Source organism: Gopherus flavomarginatus, chromosome 6, assembly GCF_025201925.1.
Source record: "Gopherus flavomarginatus isolate rGopFla2 chromosome 6, rGopFla2.mat.asm, whole genome shotgun sequence".
NCBI classification, from domain to species: Eukaryota; Metazoa; Chordata; order Testudines; family Testudinidae; genus Gopherus; species Gopherus flavomarginatus.
The window spans coordinates 14,708,827-14,733,226 of NC_066622.1; the positions used below are offsets into that span (position 1 = coordinate 14,708,827).

General features: G+C 41.2%; 1 protein-coding gene across 3 annotated transcripts in view; it reads left to right on the forward strand.

Annotated features, from left to right (window-relative positions):
- The window catches only part of LOC127053147 (contactin-4), a 369,811-nt gene that overhangs the window by 217,662 nt on the left and 127,749 nt on the right, over positions 1-24,400 (forward strand). For all 3 annotated transcript variants that reach the window (XM_050957313.1, XM_050957314.1, XM_050957315.1), the window contains exons 6-8: positions 2,088-2,291; positions 8,977-9,079; positions 10,240-10,424. In XM_050957313.1, coding sequence (XP_050813270.1) covers positions 2,088-2,291; positions 8,977-9,079; positions 10,240-10,424 — 492 coding nt within the window. The remainder of the gene's footprint in view (positions 1-2,087; positions 2,292-8,976; positions 9,080-10,239; positions 10,425-24,400) is intronic.

Sequence of the window (24,400 nt, forward strand, 5' to 3'; positions counted from 1 at the left end):
TCTGCAATCAGAGTATGCAGTCTGTCGCTCACTGTTTTTTTCTTTTGCAAATAACTTCCGAAGGCATGTTATAAATTAAAATATTATCTAATTAGTCACATTAAAGATTATAGCTACTTAATTTAGTGTATTAAAAAATTCCAAAGTATAAAACCATACAGTTCACAAGAACAGAGTAAGGCAGATTTCACCCTAATTTATCTTGAAAGGAAAGAAGAAATAAAGTTAAGAGCATTCTTCGTGACTCAGGAAAAATGAGATTGTCCTGGGGTGGTCCCCTGTGAGTCCTTTCAGGCCACAGACCACAGCTTCTCCAGGTCTCCTTCACCACCACCTTTATTTATTGTATTCTTCCAGTAGGCCACAGCATATAGTGTTGTTCACATATATTTTCAGTTCATAGCCAGCTTCCCCACTTGCTTCCAGCAAAGGGAACAGTAGTACTAGCAACAGTCAGTCCTGTCTACTTCTGCCTTCCTTCAGGCTCCCAACTCTTCCTGCTGCCCTTCCTTCCTGTCTGCTTATATGGGCCCAGATGTTGGGGCTGCTTCTACTCACTTAGCCACTCAACTGTATCCCCATTCAGTTAATTATCCTCTTCTGTCAACTGCCTGTCTTTCAATCAGAACTCAGTATAAACAGATGGAGATTTGAGTGACAGAGTGCTGAGTTAGCTCCTGAGTCAGCACACCCTGTTACAGATATGTTCTTGGTGACAAAGGCATAACAATTGTTCCACACTTTGTTTCTGTGTAATAAAGCTTCCTGACTTGTCAAACCATTAAGTCTGCATTCTCTGTGATATGGTGGATGATAAATTCAAAGAAATGGAAGTGGATCCAAATGAGTTATGTGCACATACAAACATAGTCACCCACAATTTTGATGCGCAGTTTTGGAAGCGAAGATGTAGATATTTGCTTGTGAAAGCTGGTCCACTGTCCACTGGTCCTCAACAATTCTTAAAGGTGAACTACAGAGTAAGTTTCCCTGCCAAAGACAATGGTTCATTTCATTTGAATAATGGTGGAAGGCCTGATCCTACTAAATGATCAATGCAGAAAGACATTTGTAGGGCCTTGAATTGGGAATTCTGCATGGGCATAGAAGTCAGCCAGCATGATAACTTTGCAAGATGGGGACCAAATGCTATGGCAGCAGCTGCATTATTCCCTGTTATACTTTGTGTCTAAAGTTTTCAACACTTGCAAGAGAAAAATAGAAGCCTGGACATAGTCAGTGTAGGAGGAAAATATATTCAGTTTTAACCAGCTTCTTTTTAAATGTGTTAATGTGAAAACTTTGAAGACTACATACCTGTTTTATTGTAGGTACAGGATATCCTGGTTATTAATTAGTTTAAAAAAAATCAGATTGCTTTATACAAAGCTGACATTTTTGGTGAAATTGTTTAAAAACTGAACCTTTGGGTATAAATCAAAGAATTCCCACAAAAATCAGCATTGCAATGGATGTAAAAGTCCACTAAACAAGACCAACATTATCTATACCCAAATGTGACAGGTTTTCTTACTATTTTTTCCCCAAATTAATGAATAGTCCAGAAAAAGAAGTGAGATTCTGAGAACCCTCTATTCTATAAGTTACTCTCTATCTGCATTTCTGCTTCTTTACAGAGCCCTCCTAGTTCATGCAAGGCTGCTCTTGAGTCATCTGTGCCATAAATAGCTCCAGTGCCTGTCTGTGCTACAGCTCATCATTTTTCTAAGCCATGTGAAATTGGCATGATTCTTGACAGTTTCAGAATATCATTAGTGAAATTCTCATTAATTTCATTTTGTTCTGGGTTGGAAAAGTTGTGGGGCAACAGAGGCATTGGAGCTATAAGCTGTCTGTCTGAAGACTCAGAAAGATAGCACTGTACCAGTACACATATGGAAGATTATATTCATAATTGTATAAACAAGACATTTTCATTTCATTCTGAGTTAGTGTCCCCATACTGTAAGTACAAGAGACAGGGAGAAATTCATTTTCAGAGTTTCAGTTCTGCCCTGGGATATAACCATATTTTAAATTTTAAAAAGCATTAAGTTAATAATACTAATAATAACTTTTACTTCTAGAACTGACTTATGCATGGATCTTCAATGAATACCCATCATTTGTGCACCAGGATAATCGTCGCTTTGTTTCTCAAGAGACTGGGAATTTGTACATAGCAAAGGTGGAAACATCTGATGTGGGCAACTATACATGCGTGGTGACAAACACTGTAACAAATAATAAAGTGCTGGGCCCCCCAACTCCTTTGATACTGAGGAATGATGGTAAGATATCTGGTTTGATTTTTTTTTTTTTGTGAAGCAATCATTGTGCAAATATTAAGAAATAAAAGATAAATAAGATATAAATAGTCTCAACTTTCTAAAGATCCACTGAGGATCTGAAGAATGCACAGACTCAGTTTGCAGTTCTATGTCATAGAAATCAGTATTTTTTAAAGCTGTAGTTGTGAAAGATACTTTGTCTCTGGAAGATGCCACAATAGCACGCAATGGTTGTAAAATAAAATACAAACTTGGAGACACTTGACCAAGGACAGGGAAGAAAACAGATTTCAGTGGGTATGCTGCAGTTTTGCTCATTTTATACAGCTCAAAAATGATCACACAAGTACTTTGCTGTTTTGGAAGCTATTAGCTTGGGCAATAGTTCCCAGCAGAATTAATGCTATTTTCAATAGTCAGAGGAGTGGTACAAGAAGGGAAAAATAAGTAAAGATTTCTAATTTTATACCGCAAATTGATCTGTATCACATTAAGTTTTTGAGGAGATACATAAATCATATTTTCATGATTGCTTGCAGTGTTTAAATGAGGCTTTAGGAAGTCAGTGGAGTAATGGATAGCAGAATTTGGCCCTTAAATCCAGTATAGGTTATCCAGTGCATTAAAGAAAAAGATGAAAGCAAAAAGCTGTCAAGTCTTCTATTAGCACCTACTCCATATGAGGAATAAGCATAGCCTGTATGTTATTTAAGATCTTCAGTAACAATATTTTACACAAATCATACCACGCTTTGCTTCCACTGACTTTAGCGGAAGTAAGATTGGGCCCTGTATATGCTGCTGCTCTTGAAATGGAGCATAATGTGATGATGTGTACTAGTTGTACTCACTGTGAAGCATATCGCCAAAGGCTTTATCTTAGCAAACTGTTCCTCTGCACACTCACACTATCATATTTACAGGGTCCAATTGCCTTCCTGAAGTAATTCACACAGACATACTCCAACTCCTTTGAAGTTTACTCTAGAGTTTATTATGGACTTGAAATTTTAATTGAACTTCTGGAGAGCCCTGGAAAACATTGCATTAAATAGGAAAGGTGCTATAATGTCCATTTAGCAAAATATAGTCAGATTTCCCCAGCTCAAAAATTAGTATATTTAAGATGTGCTACATTTGTATTTTGAAACTAAGCTTGTCACTAACATTGTGGGCAACATCTAAAATCATTTCCAACTTGGTTTCTAATACAACAGTTAGTGATGCAATAAAATCTGGACTTAACATGTTACGATGCATCAAAAGAAAAAACACAGTACATTTCAGAAATACAAAGAGCACAAATGAATGAAATGGAAACCACAGAGTAGCCACATTGTATTTAAACTGGCAAATATGTCTTGCTTGTCTTTTGGATTTATGCCGACATGTCCAGTACATCTTAATATATGACATATTATTCTCATTAGACCACTATATCATTAAATTAGCAGACCAAGAGGCCAGTTCATCAACAATTAATGTCCTAGTTACATCTAATTTCAATTAGAATTACATGGGAAAATTTCACAATGTACCTCTCCCACTTTATTTAAAATATACTAAACAGTTATTAATCGATCTACTATAAAGTACATATTATTAAACATGGAACCATGTAGCAGAATTCCTGTCTATGGTGAGGTAGAATAGGAAGCCTCTCCTCCTTTTTTCCCCCCAAAAATATAGGCTAGACTAGGGATGAAATTCTCTCCACCTGTAGAAAACCTGAGGTTGAGATCCTTTCCACCACTTTGGCTCCTTTTATGCTGGGTTGAAGGGCCTTAGTAGCATAAAAGGGGCCTTAAAAATCCCAGTTCTGCCTAGGGAAGATTCCCGCGGCACAGGCATTATAAAAGACAGCCATAAGACTGTCTCCTGAGGATCCCCTTGCAAACTCTGGTGTAGGGTGTGTGTCAGGAGCTGAGAATGGGAGTGTGTGTCTGGGATGGGGCTACAGCACACATTACAGCAGAGACCCCAGGTAGCAGTGCATTCCACACTACTCTGGATCTTAGTCCCAGTCACCTTGTCCAGCCATTCCCAGCCTCCCTTTCTCCCTCCAGCTCCTAGTCCTATATCAGTGTTTCTCCCCAAGCCAACTGGCTCCCAGTCCTGCTTATTTCTATCACCGGCTCCCAATCCCAGTTTCCTTGCCCAGCCAGCCCGAGACTCCCCTCCCTCCCTCTCCTCGCCAGTTCCTAGGCCCAGTCTCCTTCCCCAGCCCGTCACAGATTCCCTCCGTCTTTCAGTCCCAATGGCTCCAAATTCCTTGTCCCAAGCATTTTTTCCTCACCCTTGGTCAAGCTTCTGTCCCCTCTGCATTTGAATCCTATAGTTTCTTCCTCCATGCTGCTGGGGTGCCAGTGTAACTTTTGGGTGGGCTCATTGCCTTTCTCCAGTACCTAAAAAACCCAACTCCCATAGAGAAGTACCTGGAGACTCAGAATTCAGTCATGGAGGACATTCAGCAAGGATTGCACAGGGTCAACCTCCCCACCATCAAATCCAAAAGGAATATACTCTATGCTTAAGTACTAAATTTATAACATCTTATTATAAAGAAACATAATAAATAACTTAATTTTTATAACAGAACATGGCTACTTTATAAGCCACGTACATTATCTTCACAATTATATATAAACATAAAGAAAATAAATTAAATATAAACAGGCCAGTCCCCACAGAAGCACAGTGTGATGAAACCAAGAGGTTCCACAAGCATAGGTCGAGTTCACCTGTGTCTCAGAATCTTAGGTCACCAAATCTATACAGTCTGCTGAGTCAAAAGCAACATCTTCCCTCTACTTGCTCGTATAAATCTTCAATTGAAATCCATTCAGGCTCTTCCTCCTCCTCTGCTGAAATCACTCAGTTAGTTAGTCAGCTAACCAATTAACCAACCACTCAATTAAATACACAGATTTTTAAAAAACCTGTTACAAGAAAAATGCAAAACCGAGAATAGCAGAATAAATGATTCTTTCCCCAGTATCACATTTGTATAAAAGAAAAGTTGGTGAATCATACTAGCTGAGACCATTTACCGTGTGTACTTGTTCATAAGCTGAATATTTTTGGTAAAAAAGTGGCACCGCAAAGAGCTTATAAACGGGTCCTCACAAAAATTTGATGATTTTAAACTCTTTGGAACCATTTAATTGAATATCTAATACATTGTCATTTTGTTTAGCTCCAGCATCTGTAGGTATGGAGCCCCTCAGCTCCTAGGGGCCGCGGTTCACCGTTCCCAGTCAATGGGAACTGCGGGAACTGGCGCACCACTTCCCGCAGCTCCCATTGGCTGGGAATGGCGATCCATGGCCACAGGGTGCCTAGGGGCTCCATGCCTGCAGACGCTCCGAGTAAACAAAATGTCCCAACCCGCCAGCAGCTTATGCTGACGAGCCAGGAGCCAAAGTTTTCCAACCCCTGAAATATAGGGTCGGCTTATGAAAGGGGCATACAGTTTTTGCTGTTTTTACCTGCGCATTTTGGGGGGTTGGCTTATAAACGAACGGGCTAATGAATGAGTATATATGGTAACTAAAAAAGAGTTTGGCTAAAATTAAACATTCAAAGTATACAATTAAAACAAAATAAATTAGTTTTCCCTCTCAATTTCCTTTTTCTATAATGAATACTGCCAGGGCTCCCTGTTGGAGGGTTAACCAACATTCTGCAAAATGCTTCAGCCTACTTTCTGCTCCTGTGGCTCAGCTTCTCACTACCCACAGAGTGCACATGTGGCCTTTTGCAAAGCAGCTGTCTTTATGACCTGCCCTCCTGGAGTCTGAGTCCAGCAACAGGGAACCTCTTGAGCATGCACAAAACTACCACACCCTATTCCAGAAACTTCTGGATGTGGAGTGCTAATTGTGCATTTGCCAGGGCCGGCTCTAACTTTTTTGCCCAAGCAAAAAAAAATGTGCTGCCCCGCCGTACACCCCCCCCCGAACTCCGCGCCACACTGTCCAAGCCCCCCACCCCCCGAGCACCACGCCGCCCAAGCCCTCAACCCCCCCGAATGCCATGCCGCCCAAGCCTCCCACCCCTCCAAGCGCTGCACTGTGTCGCGCCACACAAGCCTCCACCCCTCGAGTGCCATGCTGCCCAAGCCCTCCACCCCTCCGAGTGCTGTGCTGTGCCGCACTGCCCAAGCCTCCGCCCCCCTGAGTGCCATGCCGCCCAAGCCCCCCACCCCTCCGAGTGCTGTGCTGTGCCACACCGCCCAGGCCCCCCACTACTCTGAGCGCTGCGCTATGCCGCACCGCCCAAGCCTCCGCCCCCCCAAGTGCTGCACCGTCCAAGCCCCCCACCCCTCTGAGTGCTGTGCTGTGCCATGCCGCCCAAGCCCCTGCCCCCGCAAGCGCCATGCCACCCAAGTTCCCCCCGAACGCCGCGCCACTGAAACAATAACAAACAATCAAAAAACCCTCCAGCGCCACCCAGCCGAACCAAAAACAAAACAAAACTGAGCCCCGCCCCGCCCCTCCCCAAGGTGCCACCCCAAGCGCATGCTTGGTCGGCTGGTTCCTGGAGCCGGCCCTGGCATTTGCCTAGCAACAATGACCCAGACACAACTCAGTCCTTTCCTCCACCACCACCACCCCGATAGGTCTCTTAAAGGGATATCTCCTATTAGGCACATGGGTTACATTAGCACAGGGTCACAGAGAGTGTAGGACAGACCACCTCCCTGCTCTCAGTTCCAGTCCTCAACCCTGCCCCAGGCCAGAGCAGCTGAGAGTTACAATTACAGGAAAAGTCAAACTTCGGCCCTGTAGCTGTGGGCTGGATGGTGTAGGTGCTCGGACACTGTGTAGGTATAGCTCATGCATGGTCTGGGAAGCACTAGATGCTGTGAAAGGCTTCAGCATGCTCAATGCAGATAGAATCTTCAGAGGTTTTAGCTGCTAAAATCTAAGTCTTTAATGGAGCATGTGTGAATTCTGATTTTTCAAAGGTTTTCAAGTTGGCCAAATCTGGGCAGATTTTCATGGGGATAGCAAACAGCACATCCCTGATACAAAGGCCATGCCCCTGCAAATTTCAAGTTTTGCTCCAAAGCATGGTGACACTAGAGCTGTTCAAACAGAAGGTAATCAGAATTTATTAACATAAAAAACCCATGTATTTTTCTCTAGCCTTGTTTTTGGAAACAGACAATCCATTTTGGCTGATATTGTCAACAAACACAAAAAAATCATCCTGAGGCAGACACCAAGAATAGAAAATTTTAGTCCAAACAGTTGAAGTTTGGGCAAGTTTTAAGCAACTGAAAACAGGGTCTTATATTGGAAACTGTCAGGCAGCCTTAATAATGGACAGTGCTAACAGACCCATCCATATTATAATCTCCAAAGGCTGAAAAGTATTGGGCCTAATAATTCAGACTGAAATGCCTAGGATAGTGACATTCATTTGTGAGCTCCCTGGTACTTTTATATGTCTTGTTGTTTTGCTAGTAAGCGTTGTATATTCATATTGTTAACAAACATGCTTTGTTCAGATGACTGATTTTATGTGGCAGCTGCTTTTTATATAATGTACAGACAATGCTCATTTGAAGCAAAAGGATTGAAGGAAGGTAATGTAACCTATTCTTGTATCAGAACAAGTAATATATAGGTCAAGAAGTAAAAGTGGATTTGATGTATATCTTAGCCCACATACACACTTATCCTGGGCATTTTTGATATAAAACAATCTCACTGTGAAAATGCAAAGCAAATAGCCTCTCTGGCTTCTTCTTGCTCTCATTAAACCTGTACCATGCAGTACTTTTTATAAAGCAGTGACACACATGGCAATACAGCAGATAAGAATAAAGGACCACCAGAACTACTTCAATACATTTGGTTTACTCATCACAATTAACTCTGTGGGAATCTATGCTGCCCAAATTCTGAATCAGTATGTATTGGTAGCAGTCATTTTTCTTCATCAGGTGTGCTATTCCCTATCCCCAAAACTGCAGAACTGCCCCCATTCTTGAACACCAGTCCTGCATGGTGGGCCCTCAGAGAGAAATAGTTAAGATTTAAACTACAACCATCAATTAGTTTATAATCACTATCAGTGAAATTATATGTACCAGTTTTAAGACTCTGCAGTCAGTAGAAATGTGGCTATTTATCATAAATTTAATGGCTTTTTTATGTGCACAAATTTTTAAACACAATTTCCTAAAAATCCTGCCATGATATATTATTTAATAAGGCAGTTAAAGATCAAGAAATTACAAGTACAGTATATGATCTCTGAGCATCTAAATCCTTAATAGGAGCCCTAATTAGCCCCCAGTGCTTTTAAAACTTTTTCTAGTGGCTGTTTGTTCCACATTACATTATTCAAAAGGTGGTGATCCTACTTTATCATCTCTTTCCTTGTTTTACAAGATACCTGCAAAAGAACTAAATATTCAAAAACAAAAAAGTAATGGAACCATGAAGAAATTTAATCTTAAACAGATGGAGGGGAGCTGTGATGCAGATTTTCCTCTGGCAGTAAATGGGAAGAGAGCCCACAGTTCTCGGCTGTTAGAGACAGGCCCTGTTTTAAATGAGCAGATTAATTGGGCAAGTAATGATGTATAGAACAGCTCTGTGATAATGCAGGAACACTTGAGAATGTATTACAAAAATTCAGCCACACTTTAGCATCTATGATGTGTTCACAGGGGTGATGGGTGAATATGAGCCAAAAATAGAAGTGCAGGTCCCAGAAACTGTTCCATCTGCAAAAGGAACAACTGTGAAACTGGAATGCTTTGCCTTGGGAAAGTAAGTTTTGGTTCATTATTATTACTTTAGCTTACACGGATATAATAGTACTGTATATTAGAGTATGCTTTTTTAAATCACTTGCTTTATTTGTAGTATAGCTATTTGCTGATTTCCTTTACATGCAAGAGATTTGTCTTACATTAACCAGCCATAAAAATGTGGATTGCTAAAGAGAAGAAAACAGACAAATTTATTTGGTAAGTTGCATCTAGGTATATTCTGTTACTAAGGTTCCTTGAGAGGCTCTGAAAAGTGTCACATGTTGCAATTAACATACATTTTCAGTACATATACAATTCATATATGGGGCAGATGGGAAAGAGGAGTTGTTGACCCTTATTCATGGACTCCTGCTCAGCAGGCCAGTGCAAACAATGTGCATGATGGGCTAGCTGGTAAACCAATAAAAAAATAAATTATGCAATCAGTGACCAAACTACTCCAGTTCCTGGGCAGAGTATTCACCCTGTGGAGAGAGAAGTCATCATATATTTAACTGATGGAGCTGATCAGATAAATGATTATCTTAATCAGGCCAATATTATACCAATATGGGGACCAAACCTGCTCCCTCTGAATTTCAGTGGGAGTTAAGCTTGGTCCCAGGGAGGCACAAAATCAAAATGACAGCAGTGTTCACTTTCCAAGAGAAGTATCAGGAACACACAATTGAGCTTTTGGTGATCAAATCAAAGAATTAAAATTAAGCTTGTGAAGTGCTTGTTGTAATGTTTTCAAGAGGGTAACCAGCTCTCACTTAGCAACATGCATAATATATCGAGATGGGTGGATGTGTGTGTGTCATCACCCTCTAGTGACTGGCCCACAGAGAGAATAAAGAACCTATTATTGTAACCAGCAATTGAACAGCCTCTTCACCTCAAGTGATACACACCTGTGTTTTTAGAGTTAATGCATCAAAGTTCTAGTCCTGATTTCCAAAGTCAGAAAGGAAGGTGGGGAGTGGCTTATCTAGAGACTGAGTCTGTTGCTTGCAGTTTGGATTCATTGCACAATATACTTAGTATATGAACAGAACTATTGCTTTGAGAGAAACAGAACTTCTACTGGTTCTACTTTTTAAAATATGAATTAATAACCCAGTAACAGGATGTAGCTTTTACTATGAGGCTCTTTTGCTTTATTCTTATTATCAGCCCAGTTCCTACTATTAGCTGGAGAAGAGCAGATGGTAAACAAATACCCAGGAAAGCCAGGAGACAAAAATCGAGTGGAGTTCTCGAAATCCCAAACTTTCAGCAGGAAGATGCTGGTCTATATGAGTGTGTGGCTGAAAACGTGAGAGGAAAGAACATGGCACGTGGGCAGCTTACATTTTATGGTAAACAGAGTGACCACTTTCCTGTTTTTTTATTGCAGCACAAGCAATGTGTAGTAAACGTTTTGTCAGGATGTCATTGTCTTTTTATGTTTCTTAAATTATTTTATTTTGCCAGCAGTAGTGCTCAAAGAGTGCAATTTGAAATAAAATAAAATCTCTCTGAGTAGGGCATATTGATTGTGACTAAGAAGTGAGGGGAAATGAAAACATGCATTGTGGAAAGGAGACTGGCATGGTAACACACAGAAAGCAATTGTAAAGCAATTTATTTACCTTTCCCTACAAATAGCTGCAAACCTAACTCTCCTATGACGCATTTTGGTTGTTATGATTTGTGATTTATTATGAGAGTTGTGTGCTGCCCTTCATTAATCATTGGTAATTGCTCTTAGCTGTTTAAGGGCTCTTTTTAGAAGGAGTTTTGGTGGTAAAACTACACAGCCTGAAAACTGTTGGTGATTAACCCAGTCAGTGCCTGACCAATCCTTCCCACTCCAAAGACTGTCTGTATCTGCTCTTGTTAGAGTCAAATCACAGGTATTAATCCGAGCATGATTTAAATGTGAAAGTTCAAATGCCTGGGCCTCCTATTAAGCTTGGATTGGTGCCTCTAATCCGAATAGAAGTGTCTGCAGATACATGATCATCTGTGGGAAATTCAGCCCAAATTGTGTCAGCCTTTAGGAAACGAACTGAGCTTGCAGTTGCAAAGTTTGAGCTGGTCTAAATTACATTAGATTTACTCACTATGAATCCAAGGGGGAATCAGGTTGCATTTTTTAAAGGTAAGAAAGCACTGGCTAACTGTTCATGGTTTGGGATTTATTTTCATTTTGGTTATTTTTATGGAACCTGCAGAATATACAACTGTGTGCACCCGTGCGTGCGCGCGCACACACACACACAGAGTTGTCCTTGCTTTACACTCCCAATAGGCTTCAAAAGTCCCTGTGGCATAGTTACCACTCTGTTTCCAGACACAGCTTCTTCTGGAGCACCTTGGTGTCCTCCACTGAGGGAACAGTTGTTCAAGCATGACCCAACGTTGTCTCTCCTGCACCGGTACTGAGCACAGTTATTCTTTAGAGTGCAGAGTTCTATCCGCGTGGGAGACTGGATTGAACTCGAGACCAAATCTATGTTCCCCACCAAGACAGTACAGCATGTCTGCATTTCACTGCTGGCACAACCTTTGTTAGATTATAAGAAGCAAGCATAACGAATTTGGTGACCTCAGTCCAATTCCCAGTGGAAAACTGTCCACATCACAAAAGCCACAGCCACAATTGCTGTCAATTGTCATACTTATCAGCAGTCTTGGCAGAGAAGCTAAGGCTTTTATGGGCTGATGGAAACTGAGCTACCCTCTTATCCCTAAAATCTGTTCCTCCAAGTCAGGGTTGAAGCACATTTCAGTGCAATGCTGAGAAGTTTGTTCTACTGCTGTCTGTGCTCCTATCTTTTCTCTGGGTAAATAGAGGAATTCAGTTTCCAGAACTCTCCATCTGTTGCCAGTGACCAGTGCTAGTTCCACTTTTTATTTGAAGGATACTAAATTAAAATATTATCTTTTTTTTATCTTCACTAGTGTCATTTTGAAGCTGGCATAATCTGTCCAGTTTTCAAGGAGACTTTTTTTTTTTTTGGCAGCTATTTAATGTTGAAAATGTAGACTGTTTTCAAAACTTAGGCTCTGAAACTTGACCCTGAGTTTCATACAAAGGCTAAAAATTGCATCCTGAAAGCAACTTTGTATAAATACTTCATATGAACAGCTAATACTGAATTAAAGCATATTCCTTTAATCCTTTTTCTTTTTGAAGCTGGGAAATGTTATATTTTATGGAAGTATAACTAAGGTTGTTACAGCTTTTCAAGTTGTTTCTAGTGGGTCAAAGGTTCACATCTTAAAAAGAGGAACACCTAGAGTATTTGATATGGAAAATCAGACTTGTCACTTACTTGCAGCATTGTTCAGGGAAATGTTTTATCACAATGCATGCCCTCAGAGATTAAAATCTGACTCTAACAGTGTTACTCTTTTAAACTGAGTTATCTACTTCTGTGAATCGTGGGGAAAAAAGAAAATGAAATTCGAATTTGCCTGCTTGCTGTAGATAACCCAGGCATTCCTCCTTTGTCAACCACTTTTGGTGCTTTGGAAAGTTGTCAGGAAAGGCTGACTTTTGTTGTATTTCACTCTTGTATCAATGCTTATTCTTTTGTGTGACTTTTCCCTTTGCTAGCATATCAGTGACACTAAAGTTGTCTGGAATTCTCACTGCAGCAGGAAAGAATATTTAAACATGAAAGCTGTATTCTTCCATAGCGTTCTCTGTTCTGAGGCCTGGTCTACACTACGCATTTAAACCGATTTTAGCAGCATTAAACTGATTTAACGCCACACCCATTCACACTACGAGGCCCTTTATATCGATATAAAGGGCTCTTTAAATCGGTTTCTGTACTCCTCCCCAATGAGAGGAGTAGCTCTAAAATCGGTATTACCATATTAGATTAGGGTTACTGTGGGCGCAAATCTACGGTATTGGCCTCCGGGCGGTATCCCACAGTGCACCACTGTGACCGCTCTGGACAGCAATCTGAACTTGGATGCAGTGGCCAGGTAAATAGGAAAAGCCCCGCAAACTTTTGAATTAAATTTCCTGTTTGCCCAGCGTGGAGCTCTGATCAGCACGGGTGACGATGCAGTCCCAAATCCAGAAAGAGCTCCAGCATGGACCGTACAGGAAATACTGGATCTGATCGCTGTATGGGGAGACAAATCTGTTCTATCAGAGCTCCGTTACAGAAGACGAAATGCCAAAGTGTTTGAAAAAAATCTCCAGGCTACACAGTGCTGCGTGACAAGCGTAACGGAAAGCCAAAGAATCAAAGGGACGCTCATGGAGGGAGGGAGGGGGTACTGAGGACTCCAGCTATCCCACAGTCCACAGCAGTCTCCAAAAACTATTTGCATTCTTGGCTGAGCTCCCAGTGCCTGTAGGTTCAAACACATTGTCCAGCGTGGTTCAGGGTATAGCTCGTCAATTTACTCACTCCCTCCTGTGAAAGAAAAGGAAAAGAAATCGTTTCTTGACTTTTTTTCAATGTCACCCTATGTCTACTGAATGCTGGTGTTAGACATGATGCTGCAGCAGTGAAGAGCAGTATCCACTCCTCTCCCCTCCCTGGTGGCAGACGGTACAATATGACTGCTATCCATCATCACCATCATCCTGTGAGTACTCCTGGCTGTCCTCAGGTGAGGCTGGCCGGGGACGCCTGAGTAAAAATAGAAATGATTCCTAGTCATTCCTAGTAGATGGTACAGAACAGCTGGTAACCGTCCTCGTCATAGCAACTGGGGGCTGAGCTCCATCAGCCCCCTCCCTTTCTTGTGTAAAGAAAAGATTCTGTACTGCCTGGACTATCATAGCAGCGGGATGCTGGGCTCCTCTCCCCTGCACCGCTTACTGTCCTGCCTGGACTGTCATAGCACTGGGAGGCTGCCTCCCTCTCATTTTATCTCACTAACAAGTCGCTGTTTCTTATTCCTGCATTCTTTATAACTTCAGGACACAAATGGAGGGGACACTGCCATGGTAGCCCAGGAAGGTTGGGGGAGGAGGGAAGCAACAGGTGGAGTTGTTGCAGGGGCACCCCCTGTGAATGGCATGTAGCTCATCATTTCTGCGGGATCTGACACAGAGCAGCTGTGCTCTCGGATACACTGGTTCTCTAGTACACTTGCCCCACATTTTAGGCAGGACTGACTCTATTTTTAGAAGCCATGAAGGAGGGATTGACTCGGGGAGTCATTCCCAGTTTTGCCTTTGCGTCCCCGGCCGACCTCAGCCAGGGGCACCCATGATAGCAGCAGACAGTACAGAACGACAGATAACCGTCATCTTACTGCCAATTTACAATGACAGCAGACGGTACAGAACGACTGATAATCATGCAAAAGCAAACGAATGCTGCTGTGTAGCGCTGCATCAACGCCTCTGTTAGCAGCATCCAGTACACATACGGTGACAGTAAAATATAAAAGCTGAATGGGCTCCATGGTTGCTGTGCTATGGCATCTGCTAGGGCAATCCAGGGAGAAAGGGCGTGAAATGATTGTCTGCCGTTGTTTTCCCGGAGGAAGGAATGAGTGATGACATTTACCCAGAACCACCCACGACAATGATTTTTGCCCCATCAGGCACTGGGATTCAACCCAGAATTCCAAGGGGCGAGGGAGACTGCGGGAACTGTGGGATAGCTACAGAATAGCTACCCACAGTGCAACGCTCCGGAAATCGACGCTAGCCTCGGACCATGGACGCACACCACCGAATTAATGTGCTTAGTGTGGCCGCGTGCACTCGACTTTATACAATCTGTTTTACAAAAATGGTTTATGTAAAATTAGAATAATCCCGTAGTGTAGACGTACCCTGAGACACTAAAATATGTTGTGTTGTTCTTTTCCAAAGGCATGATTCCTGTTATCCAGCTGTCCTATTTCATTATTAGAAAATGTATCAAATTAATATAATTATAAATACTTGTATTTCTCAACCAAAAGTACATGGCAAACCCTGACTTGAACATTGCTTTCCTTGTTATTTTTACCATAAGACGCTATCATAACACACACAATGCCTAACAGATGTTTTGTGTCTGAGATTAACTCTTGAATACTAGTGAATTAAGTTTGGAAATGTACCTCTCTCTTTTTTTAGCCCTTATGTATTGCTTATCCATACAACACCGTAGTAGTCACAGGTATGTTGTATGGTATACCTGGCTTTGCAATCTGCTCCCTATTGAGCTGGAAAAAAATGAGCTTTCGTAACAAGATCTAGTTTGAACCTCTGCTGCTGAAGAAGGTATGCAAATTCCCTCTGCAGTGCAGTGAGCCTTCAAACTTGAGCCTGTTACCAAATCCAGGGCTCCCAGATGGTAGGAATGCATTATTGCCACATGATTTGGACTGGCTCCTGAGCTTCTGCTTTCTCATTGAACTGATTGAACTTGGAAGTAAGGTTCCTCAGAAGTCAGAGCAATATGTTTTGATCCAACACATTTCTGAAGTATTCACTTTAACCTGACTTCTATTTTTAATCTGACTGCTCGTAAATTTTAAACTTGATAACTTTACATGAAGCAAAGATTTATATCTTACGCAGAGGTAAAAAGCCAACACTTTTAGGGTTTTCCAAGGTGACTCTTCTGAGCTAATTCTGAGAGAGAGCTGCTTTTCCTTTCACCAAACTGTTATCAAGATAATTTTTTTATTTATTATTTTTTATTATTTGCCATGGCTCCTGGGAGCCAAGGTCCTGAGCCAGGACCACATTGTGCTAACACAGAACAAAAAGACAGTCTCTGTCCCAAAGAGCTTACAGACTAAATATAAAACAGGAGGCAGCGAGTGGACACAGACTGATGGGAGAACACAAAAAAACAATGGTGTTGCCTTTTCAGCTACTGTGATTAAAAACATTCCTAGGAAAAATGGGCCAATTACATTCCTGCTATAATTGTACTGAAATCAGTTAACCTAATTCTCTGCTGTCTTGCACTTAGTGGGAGCAAAATGCTACCACATCATAGCATTTTATACTCATTTTACATTCCTGTTGTAGAAGTGTAAATGACTAGAACTGGGCATAATTTTTTAGCTGAAACTATTTTCAACAAAAAACACTATTTGGTGACACTGAAATGTGCCCCAAGTTTGAGCCAATTTTGACAAATTGGGTCAAAAAAACAAAAAAAAAATATGAAAAAGTCAGTGTTTTGTTTTTACATTTCTTAAAAGAAATGTTTCGAATTTTTGATTCAAAATGACTTTTTGTTTTAGAATGTCCTTTAGTGGTATTTTTTAAAAAGTTAAAAACTGCTTAAAAAAACAAAACAATATTTTTCTATTTGCTAAAGATTTCAGTTTTGCATTGAGCAATTTTTTTTTAATTTTAGAATTGCCAGCAAACTTAAAAATCAGTTATTAGCAAGCTCTATGAATGACAGAAGTCTAAGTATGTTACACCAATGCTATTACCTTTGGTGGATACAGATAATAGTGCTGTTTTAATATACTTAGACTTCCACCTCACATGACATTCTGATTAAAAACTAGACACAGCTCCAGTTGAGGCTTCACTGTTGCTGAGTAGAGAAGAACAATAACTTCCCATGTTTTTGATATGACTCTCCTATTAATACACTGAAGCTTGAGGTTTCTCATTTTTGGCACAGCATCACATTGTTGGCTCACATTCAAGTTGTGATCCACTGTAACCCCCAGATCTTTTTCTACAGTACTATCATTTAGCGAATTATTCCCCATTTTGTATTTCTGACCAGTTCTCCACGTTATCAAGGTCATTTTGAATTCTAATCCTATCTTCCATGCAATCCTGCCCACTTGGTGCCACCCACAAATTTTGTAAGCATACTCTTCACTCCATTACCCAAGTCATTAATGTATATACTGAGGAGTACAGCACCCTGGACAAAACTTTGAGGAAACCTACAGTAAACTACTGTTTGAGTCTTTGATTCAAGGAGCTGAATCTATTTAGCTTAACAAAGGTAAGGTTGGGAGTGAGTATCAAATATTTATAATTACCTGCAAATATTTGATAATGGGCTCTTCAGTCTATCGGACAAAGGTATTGCACAATCCGATGTCTGGAAGTTGAGGTTAGACAATTTCCAACTAGTAATAAGGTGTAATATTTTAACAGTGAGGGTAATTAACCATTGGAACAATTTACTCAGAGTCATGGTGGATGCTTTATCACTGGCAATCTTAATATGAAGATTGAATGTTTTTTTTAAAATCAGATACTCTAGTTCAAAGGGAAGTATTTGGGGGAAGTTCTATGGCCTATGTTATGCCAGAGGTCAGATTAGGTATCACAGTGGTCACTTCTGGCCTTGCAATCTATGAAGCTATGACTATTCAAGGTGCAAAACACATTTTCATCTCTGAATTTTACTTCCACACTGTGATGTAGTCCTGAATGGACAACTGCGAGGATGTCCCCACCAGTATGACCTCAGATGCATGTTGTGCAGTGGACACCATTTTGCTCTGCATCTTCCATGTAGTTTGAGGTCGCGTTTTGTGGAGGACACCATTTTGAGAACAAAATGTCATTCTCCACATGGCAGACATCCCAGTAAGCTGTTCGAGTGTGAACTGGCCCCACTACAGTGCTGCATGCCAGCTGAGCAAATGCACTTAGCTTTGCCATGCACCCTTTTACAAGTCCCATGTAAAACAAGTTACATGATGTCTTTAAAAGGCCTTTTGCAAGTGAAATAAATTTTCAAAAGTGTCGTTTCCGATTTTTAAAAAGTGATGTAAGCACTGGAGCACCTAAACCTTATTGACTTTTAATGAGACGACGTGTTTTTTGAAAATTTTACCCCAAAGTGACTTAAGAGCCTAAATCCCATTTTCAAAAGTGAATTAGGCATTTCAGAGCCTAAAGTCAATGTCTAGAGTGGATAGTGCTTGCCAGTCAGCTACAATGGGAACCACATTGACACGTACTCACAGAAGAAAGAACAGTTACCCTACAGTGGTTCTTTGAGATTATAACAGGGTGGCTTACCTCATGGGCTGGAGAGGCTGGGGATAAGCCAACCTCCATTACAGAATGATCTCCACGTGAGAGGAATCAGGTAATTCCAGTACAAAAAGGAGCAGGAGGTTGCAGTGAAGGTGGGAACCCTAGGAAACTCTGGCTATATTTGTACACACTGCAGGGAACAGCAAGTCCCTGAGTCAGCAGGGGAAAGCTCAAGAAGCAGGAGACAGTGCAGAAAGCTCTTGAAGCAAAGAGGCCTGAGAGAGACCCTGTCCAAGCTGGGGAGGGACTGCAAAGGCCCAGCTGGGAAGACCTGTGAAGGAGGACAATTTCTAGGCAGGAGATGCTGCAAGAGAAGCAGAAAAGCAGTCCCTCAGGGAACTGGGTTTGTCCCAGCTGAAAGTGGGATGAAGACTGTATGTGAGTTTGTGGTCTTATGTTTGAAAGTGTTATTTTGATACTGAACTGGGTTTGAGGCCCAGAGGGCCAGTATGCACCTGAGAACTCAATAAATAGGATCCTAGGAGGGGATTGTTTGAACTACCTTTAAATTGAGTTTTTAAAGGCTCTCGAAGAGAGTAGGAAGCTGAGGCAGGGTGCTGTAGAGTGACCTCTGGCCACTGGCGGGTGCTTGGGTTACAGAGATTGTTGTCAGTGCAGATCCCAGGATCACCCTCCATCCCACTTTTCAGTGTTCTCAGTGACATGGGCTTTGGATTGTGAGGGATCTGGGGGCCCTGCATCACCCTTTATGCCCTCATATGGGAGCGCTGGGAGGCTTGGGGCACAGAGGTCACCCTGATGGTAAAAAGACTCCAAATTCCTATAATGGAATCCATGCTAATGACATCATGAATAACCACACTTATTGTAGGGTAAGAAACTGTTCTTTATAGACTGCCCCTTTCTCAAAGAACTTACAAATGAAAGTCATGATCCTGCAAACACTTATGCATATCCTTTACTTAAGCACATATGTAGACCTATTAGCATCAATGTGAATAAAGTGAAGTTAATTTAAATAAATGCTTGCAAGTTTGGGGGTGTGAATGTGCATGACAGACAAAGGGAGTCTTAAGCTATGTCTATGGTAGAGACCTCACAGTGGCATAGCTGTACTGATGCCGTTGTACTGCTGTAAGATCTCCCATTTTAGCCACTCTATGCCAATGGGAGAGAGCTCTCCCATTGACATAATTAAACTGTCCCTAATGAGCGACAGTAGCTATGCTAGTGGGAGAGCGTCTCCCACCAACATAACGCTGTTCACTCCAGCTCTTCTGTCGCTATAACTTACATTGCTTAGAGGAGTGGGTTTTTTTTCACACCCCGAGGGACAAAAGTTATACCGACAAAAGTGCTAGTGTAGACATAGCCTTACTATCCTAATTATACAGATGGGGACCTGAGGAGCAGAGAGATTAATTGATTTGCCCAATGTCGTTCAGAAAGTTGGTGGCAAAACTGGGAAGTGACCCCAACTCTCCTGAGTGCCAGTATAGTTCCTTACTCCCAAAACCATCCTTCCTGTCTGAGTTTCTTGACTCTGCTGTCAAACTGGCTAGAGCGATGGAGGCTGAGTTTTGGAAACCTTAAAAAAAGAAAGCATATAAAGTATTCAAATGTCTAAACAAAATAGGGCACTACTAACCAAATAGTAACAGAAATTCCAATAGAGAATACTTTCTACAAACTCCTTTATTTCTATATATTATCTATTTCTATAGTACATGAGCACACCAAACAAATTTTTAAACAAGAAAACTGGGTCAGGCTGAAGGGACATTCAAGGAGTTGTTGAGTTTATATCTCCCTTGAGATAGTGTTCCCTGCAGAGCACTTCACTGATAAACAACGATGGGGTAAAACATTAAGGTAGGCATCATGATTTCTAAAAATAGAGTAGAAAAGAAACAGCACTCTTCTGTAATGAATTGCATTTATTTATTTATTTATTTTGTAATAAATTCTTAATTGGGACGGTCCATTCAGAGTAAATAACCTTCCAATTCAGGCCCTGATCCTGCAAAGAATTATGTGAATGCTTTTCTTTACACACATGAGAAATCCTATTGTAATCTGAAGGCCTGATTCTCACTTATGCTAAGGCCACTTTATACCATTCTGGCAATGTTAAGCAGCCTTAAATGTAAATGATACTATTCCTGCTTCTAGGTCTCTTTTACACTGCCAGAGAGGTGTACTGAGAACCAGGTTCAATAAGTCTTTATAGGGCTGGGACTTGAAATCACAGGCTATTTTTTTAAAGTCCAAAAAGACTTGAGGTGAAATAAAATACCGTTCAGCTAAAATACAATGAGATCAGTATGATACTTAGTATAGTTTATTAGTTAAAAATAAGTTTGACTGATGATCATAAGGCCTTCCAACTTCCCACAGTCTCTTGCAGTATCTGCAGTCTGATGCATAAGTGAGTGAATAGCAAAAACTTCAAGCATACTGCTTCCCTTTATAAATGTCTACCGAGTCTGTAACACATGATCATCAGATCCATTACAAAAGGCAAAAAAAGAAAATACATAATTGTACAAAATGTTTTATGAAACAGGAAATAGGCTGGTATAACTAGGCAACATAATGTCAAATTAAATTCAACATAGATAAATGTAGTGTAAGGCACATTGGAAAGACCCATTTAAATAGTTGTTTTTAACTGTTCTTTTGTTAACTCCTTCAAGCTCTTCTTCTTCTACTTCTGTGATATTATAGTATTGACCAAATGCCCCAGTCAGGATTGCTCTGCTGCTGTACAAAGAGAGAAAAGACAATCCCTTCCCAGAACGAGTTACTTTCTCCTGACACAAACAGGTGAAGGGTAGGATGATGAGGATGCAGCATTCAAGCCAATAAACCTGCCGAAGTTGCACAGCTTTGTTAGATGAATGGATTATCATTTGTTTTTTATTGAGAGTAGAGAAAAGGAAACAGCTTGTCACCTGCCTCCACATGGTCACTAAGAATTCTAACAGATTAGGGATGTATGAATTAGTCAGACTACGTTCTTCTTTCTCCTAATATAACATGTGTGCTTAATTGGCCCTCACAGGGGGCAAACATCATTCTCTGTGTAAATGCTTCAGAACAAAAAAATGCTGTATTGTTAATTATTTTGTTCAACTGTTTTAGTTAGCCCTAGTGTTTGGCTCTCTGGTCTGCTTCCCAGGTTCACTTTCAGCGTCTTCATAAAGGATAGATACAACAATAGGCAGTCTTCTAGCCCTTCAATAGAGTATCTGCTGTTAATGATGAATTACACAGCCTGGGCCAGGTCCTCTGCTGCTATAAATTGCCTTAGCTCCACTGAAGTCTATATACAGCAATTGTGAATCTAACAATATGTATATTAGTTGCTCTTTTGCTCCAGACACATCTTTGCTAGTTTTGTCTATTTCATCTTCAAACTTGCTTTTAACCCTTTTAGTGCAGGATTTCGGGTCCAGCCTTAGCTGCATCTCCTTTTTGGCACTTGCAATTTGGGCATTAATTGCAACACAGCTTAGGCTATTTAGACATATAAGTGCCAGACTATATTTGCACTTATTTGGGTTAGAGTGGCCAGGTGCCTGGATTTTGACCAGAAAGTCTGGTCCAAAAGGGACCTGAAAGTGTCTGGTCAGCTCTACTGACAGAACACCCAGAGTCCAGTTACCGTGGATGGCGGAGGCAGGGTGGTTCTGGGTCATCACCTACTCCAGCCCCTACTGTGCCAGGGCCTCCTTCTACCTGTGTCAGGCAGCTGCAGCTCCCAACTCCGGCAAAGCAGGCAAGTCCCTTCTGACCTGGACGGGGTGTAGGGGGGACAAAGCGAGTGAGGGGAAGGAGGGGGAAAGAGGCCTGGATAGGAGTGGAGCCTTGGGAGATGAGTCCGGGCAGGGACAGGGCCTTGGAGGAAGAGGCGGGGCAGGGGTGAGGCCTCAGGGGGAAGAGGCAGGGCAAGGGAGGTTCTCGCACTCCTACTGCAGTGTCCAGTTTTTAAATATTACCAAATTGGCAACCCTAATCTGAGTATAGTTACTCACTTAGCTGTCTAAATGCCCTAAACTATGCCTTTAAACCTCTGAATGTGGTCAAAGGTGAGCAGGGCTTTGGAAATGTGTCCCTTAATCTCCACTTTACATTGTACCTGCCAGAGACTGAGATTCCATCACTTGAGATGGATTTCTTTTCTTTAAAGAATACTCGTATCCATCCATTCAACCATTTTTGTATGTTTTTCTTGCCTTTTTTTCCTTTCTCTCATAGATGTGACATATCCCAATTTCTTGACGTTAATATAATTCTTAAATTAGCTTCCATGCTGGTTTTGTGATTTCTAATGGCCTAGCTTTTCCCTTCAGGAGTTTTCAGGGGTCTGGAAGAAGCTCAACTAACAAAGGAGCAGTTTTTTCAATATAGCTGCTTTTAAACTGTTGCCAGCACAGCCATGTCAGTCACAAATTGCACCCCTTCACACCCCAGTCCTATCGAGCTATGGCGTTAAAAGTTTGTAGTGCACACCTGGCCTTACACCCTTATTCTGTTTTTTTTTTAATTAGCCTGCTTGAAGCTTTGTATCACCTTACTGTTTCTTTGTATGTCAAAATTTCATTATATTATGGCAGCTGGTGCTGGTGGCTCAAACACACCTATTTCATGAACCAGCCCTGGTGTTTTACATAAGAATAAATTAGGAGAATGTCTTGTATTCTCTAGAACAAGTGGTTCAATGGAGAGTTTGACCTAATTAGTGAACTTTCAACTAAGAACTCTAGCTCAGGAACCAATCCACGCAACAAACCTCGATGCCAACTCTGCCCACATATCTACACCAGCGACACCATCACAGGACCTAACCAGATCAGCCACACCATCACCGGTTCATTCACCTGCACGTCCACCAATGTAATATACGCCATCATATGCCAGCAATGCCCCTCTGGTATGTACATCAGCCAAACTGGACAGTCGCTACAGAAAAGGATAAACGGACACAAATCAGATATTAGGAATGGCAATATACAAAAACCTGTAGGAGAACACTTCAACCTCCCTGGCCACACTATAGCAGACCTTAAGGTGGCCATCCTGCAGCAAAAAAACTTCAGGACCAGACTTCAAAGAGAAACTGCTGAGCTTCAGTTCATCTGCAAATTTGACACGATCAGCTCAGGATTAAACAAAGACTGTGAATGGCTAGCCAATTACAAAACCAGTTTCTCCTCCCTTGGTTTTCACACCTCAACTGCTAGAACAGAGCCTCATCCTCCCTGATTGAACTAACCTCTTTATCTCTAGCTTGCCTGCATATATACACCTGCCCCTGGAAATTTCCACTACATGCATCTGATGAAGTGGATATTCACCCACGAAAGCTCATGCTCCAAAACGTCTGTTAGTCTATAAGGTGCCACAGGATTCTTTGCTGCTTTGACCTAATTAGGAATGTCTCCCAAAGAGAAGCAAAGAACTGCATTCCTGTGAAACAATGGGCCCTGCTGTTGTCACCGAGATTTATTATTGACCTACTAAGCTTTCACTATAGCTGTCTGCATCATAAATAGCATTAGGATAAAAAGTTTAACCAGTTCACATAACTAGAATGGATGAACACTGGACTATGCTTCAAGTCTGTGCCTCACAGGTGCTGCACAAGAGATTAAAATAAATAGCTTCTGTAGCTGCTTGGATCATTTCCAGCATCAGAAGTGTGAGTCTCGATGCAATCACTTGCATTAGGATTTAAGATTTTGTAACCTGAATAAAAGAAAGACTGGAACGTTCTAAAAGTAGGGATCAGATTGCTCCTTCCAGTTAATAAACACTGGCTCAGTCCTTCAATCCAGGACTGGACAGGCAAAAATCTGCCATTTGCATGGGTGAAGTCTTTGCTTATGCAAGGAATGTAAGATAGCCACAAAAGGAAAAAGAAAAATCTAAAATCTTACCTATTATAGAATGAGTTCTTATCATTTCACCTGAGACATTTATATGTGACATTCCAATATAATGATGCCACAGAGCACACTGTACAAATTATGTAGATTTCTTCATAATGTGGGAGCTGCTTTTGAATACTTTGTCTATTTTTTAAAAAGAGCAGCTTGTTTTATTGGGAAATGGAAAATGAACTAAACAGAAAGGAGGTCTTTATAAAGCACCTTTTATAACATAGAGTATCCTAAGGCTTTCTTCAAAGTTATGAGTTAGATGCTAATAGTAATAGTAGCCATGTAAACAAATTGTACTGTCAGCTGTAACTTGCAAATAGCATTAAATCTTGGAACCTGTTGCACTGAAAGAAGGAATGTATGCTGGAACTCGCTACTTCATGTCTTATTCAGTACAGGGCTAGGCAGTTGCCACTCATCTTGCTCTGTTTCA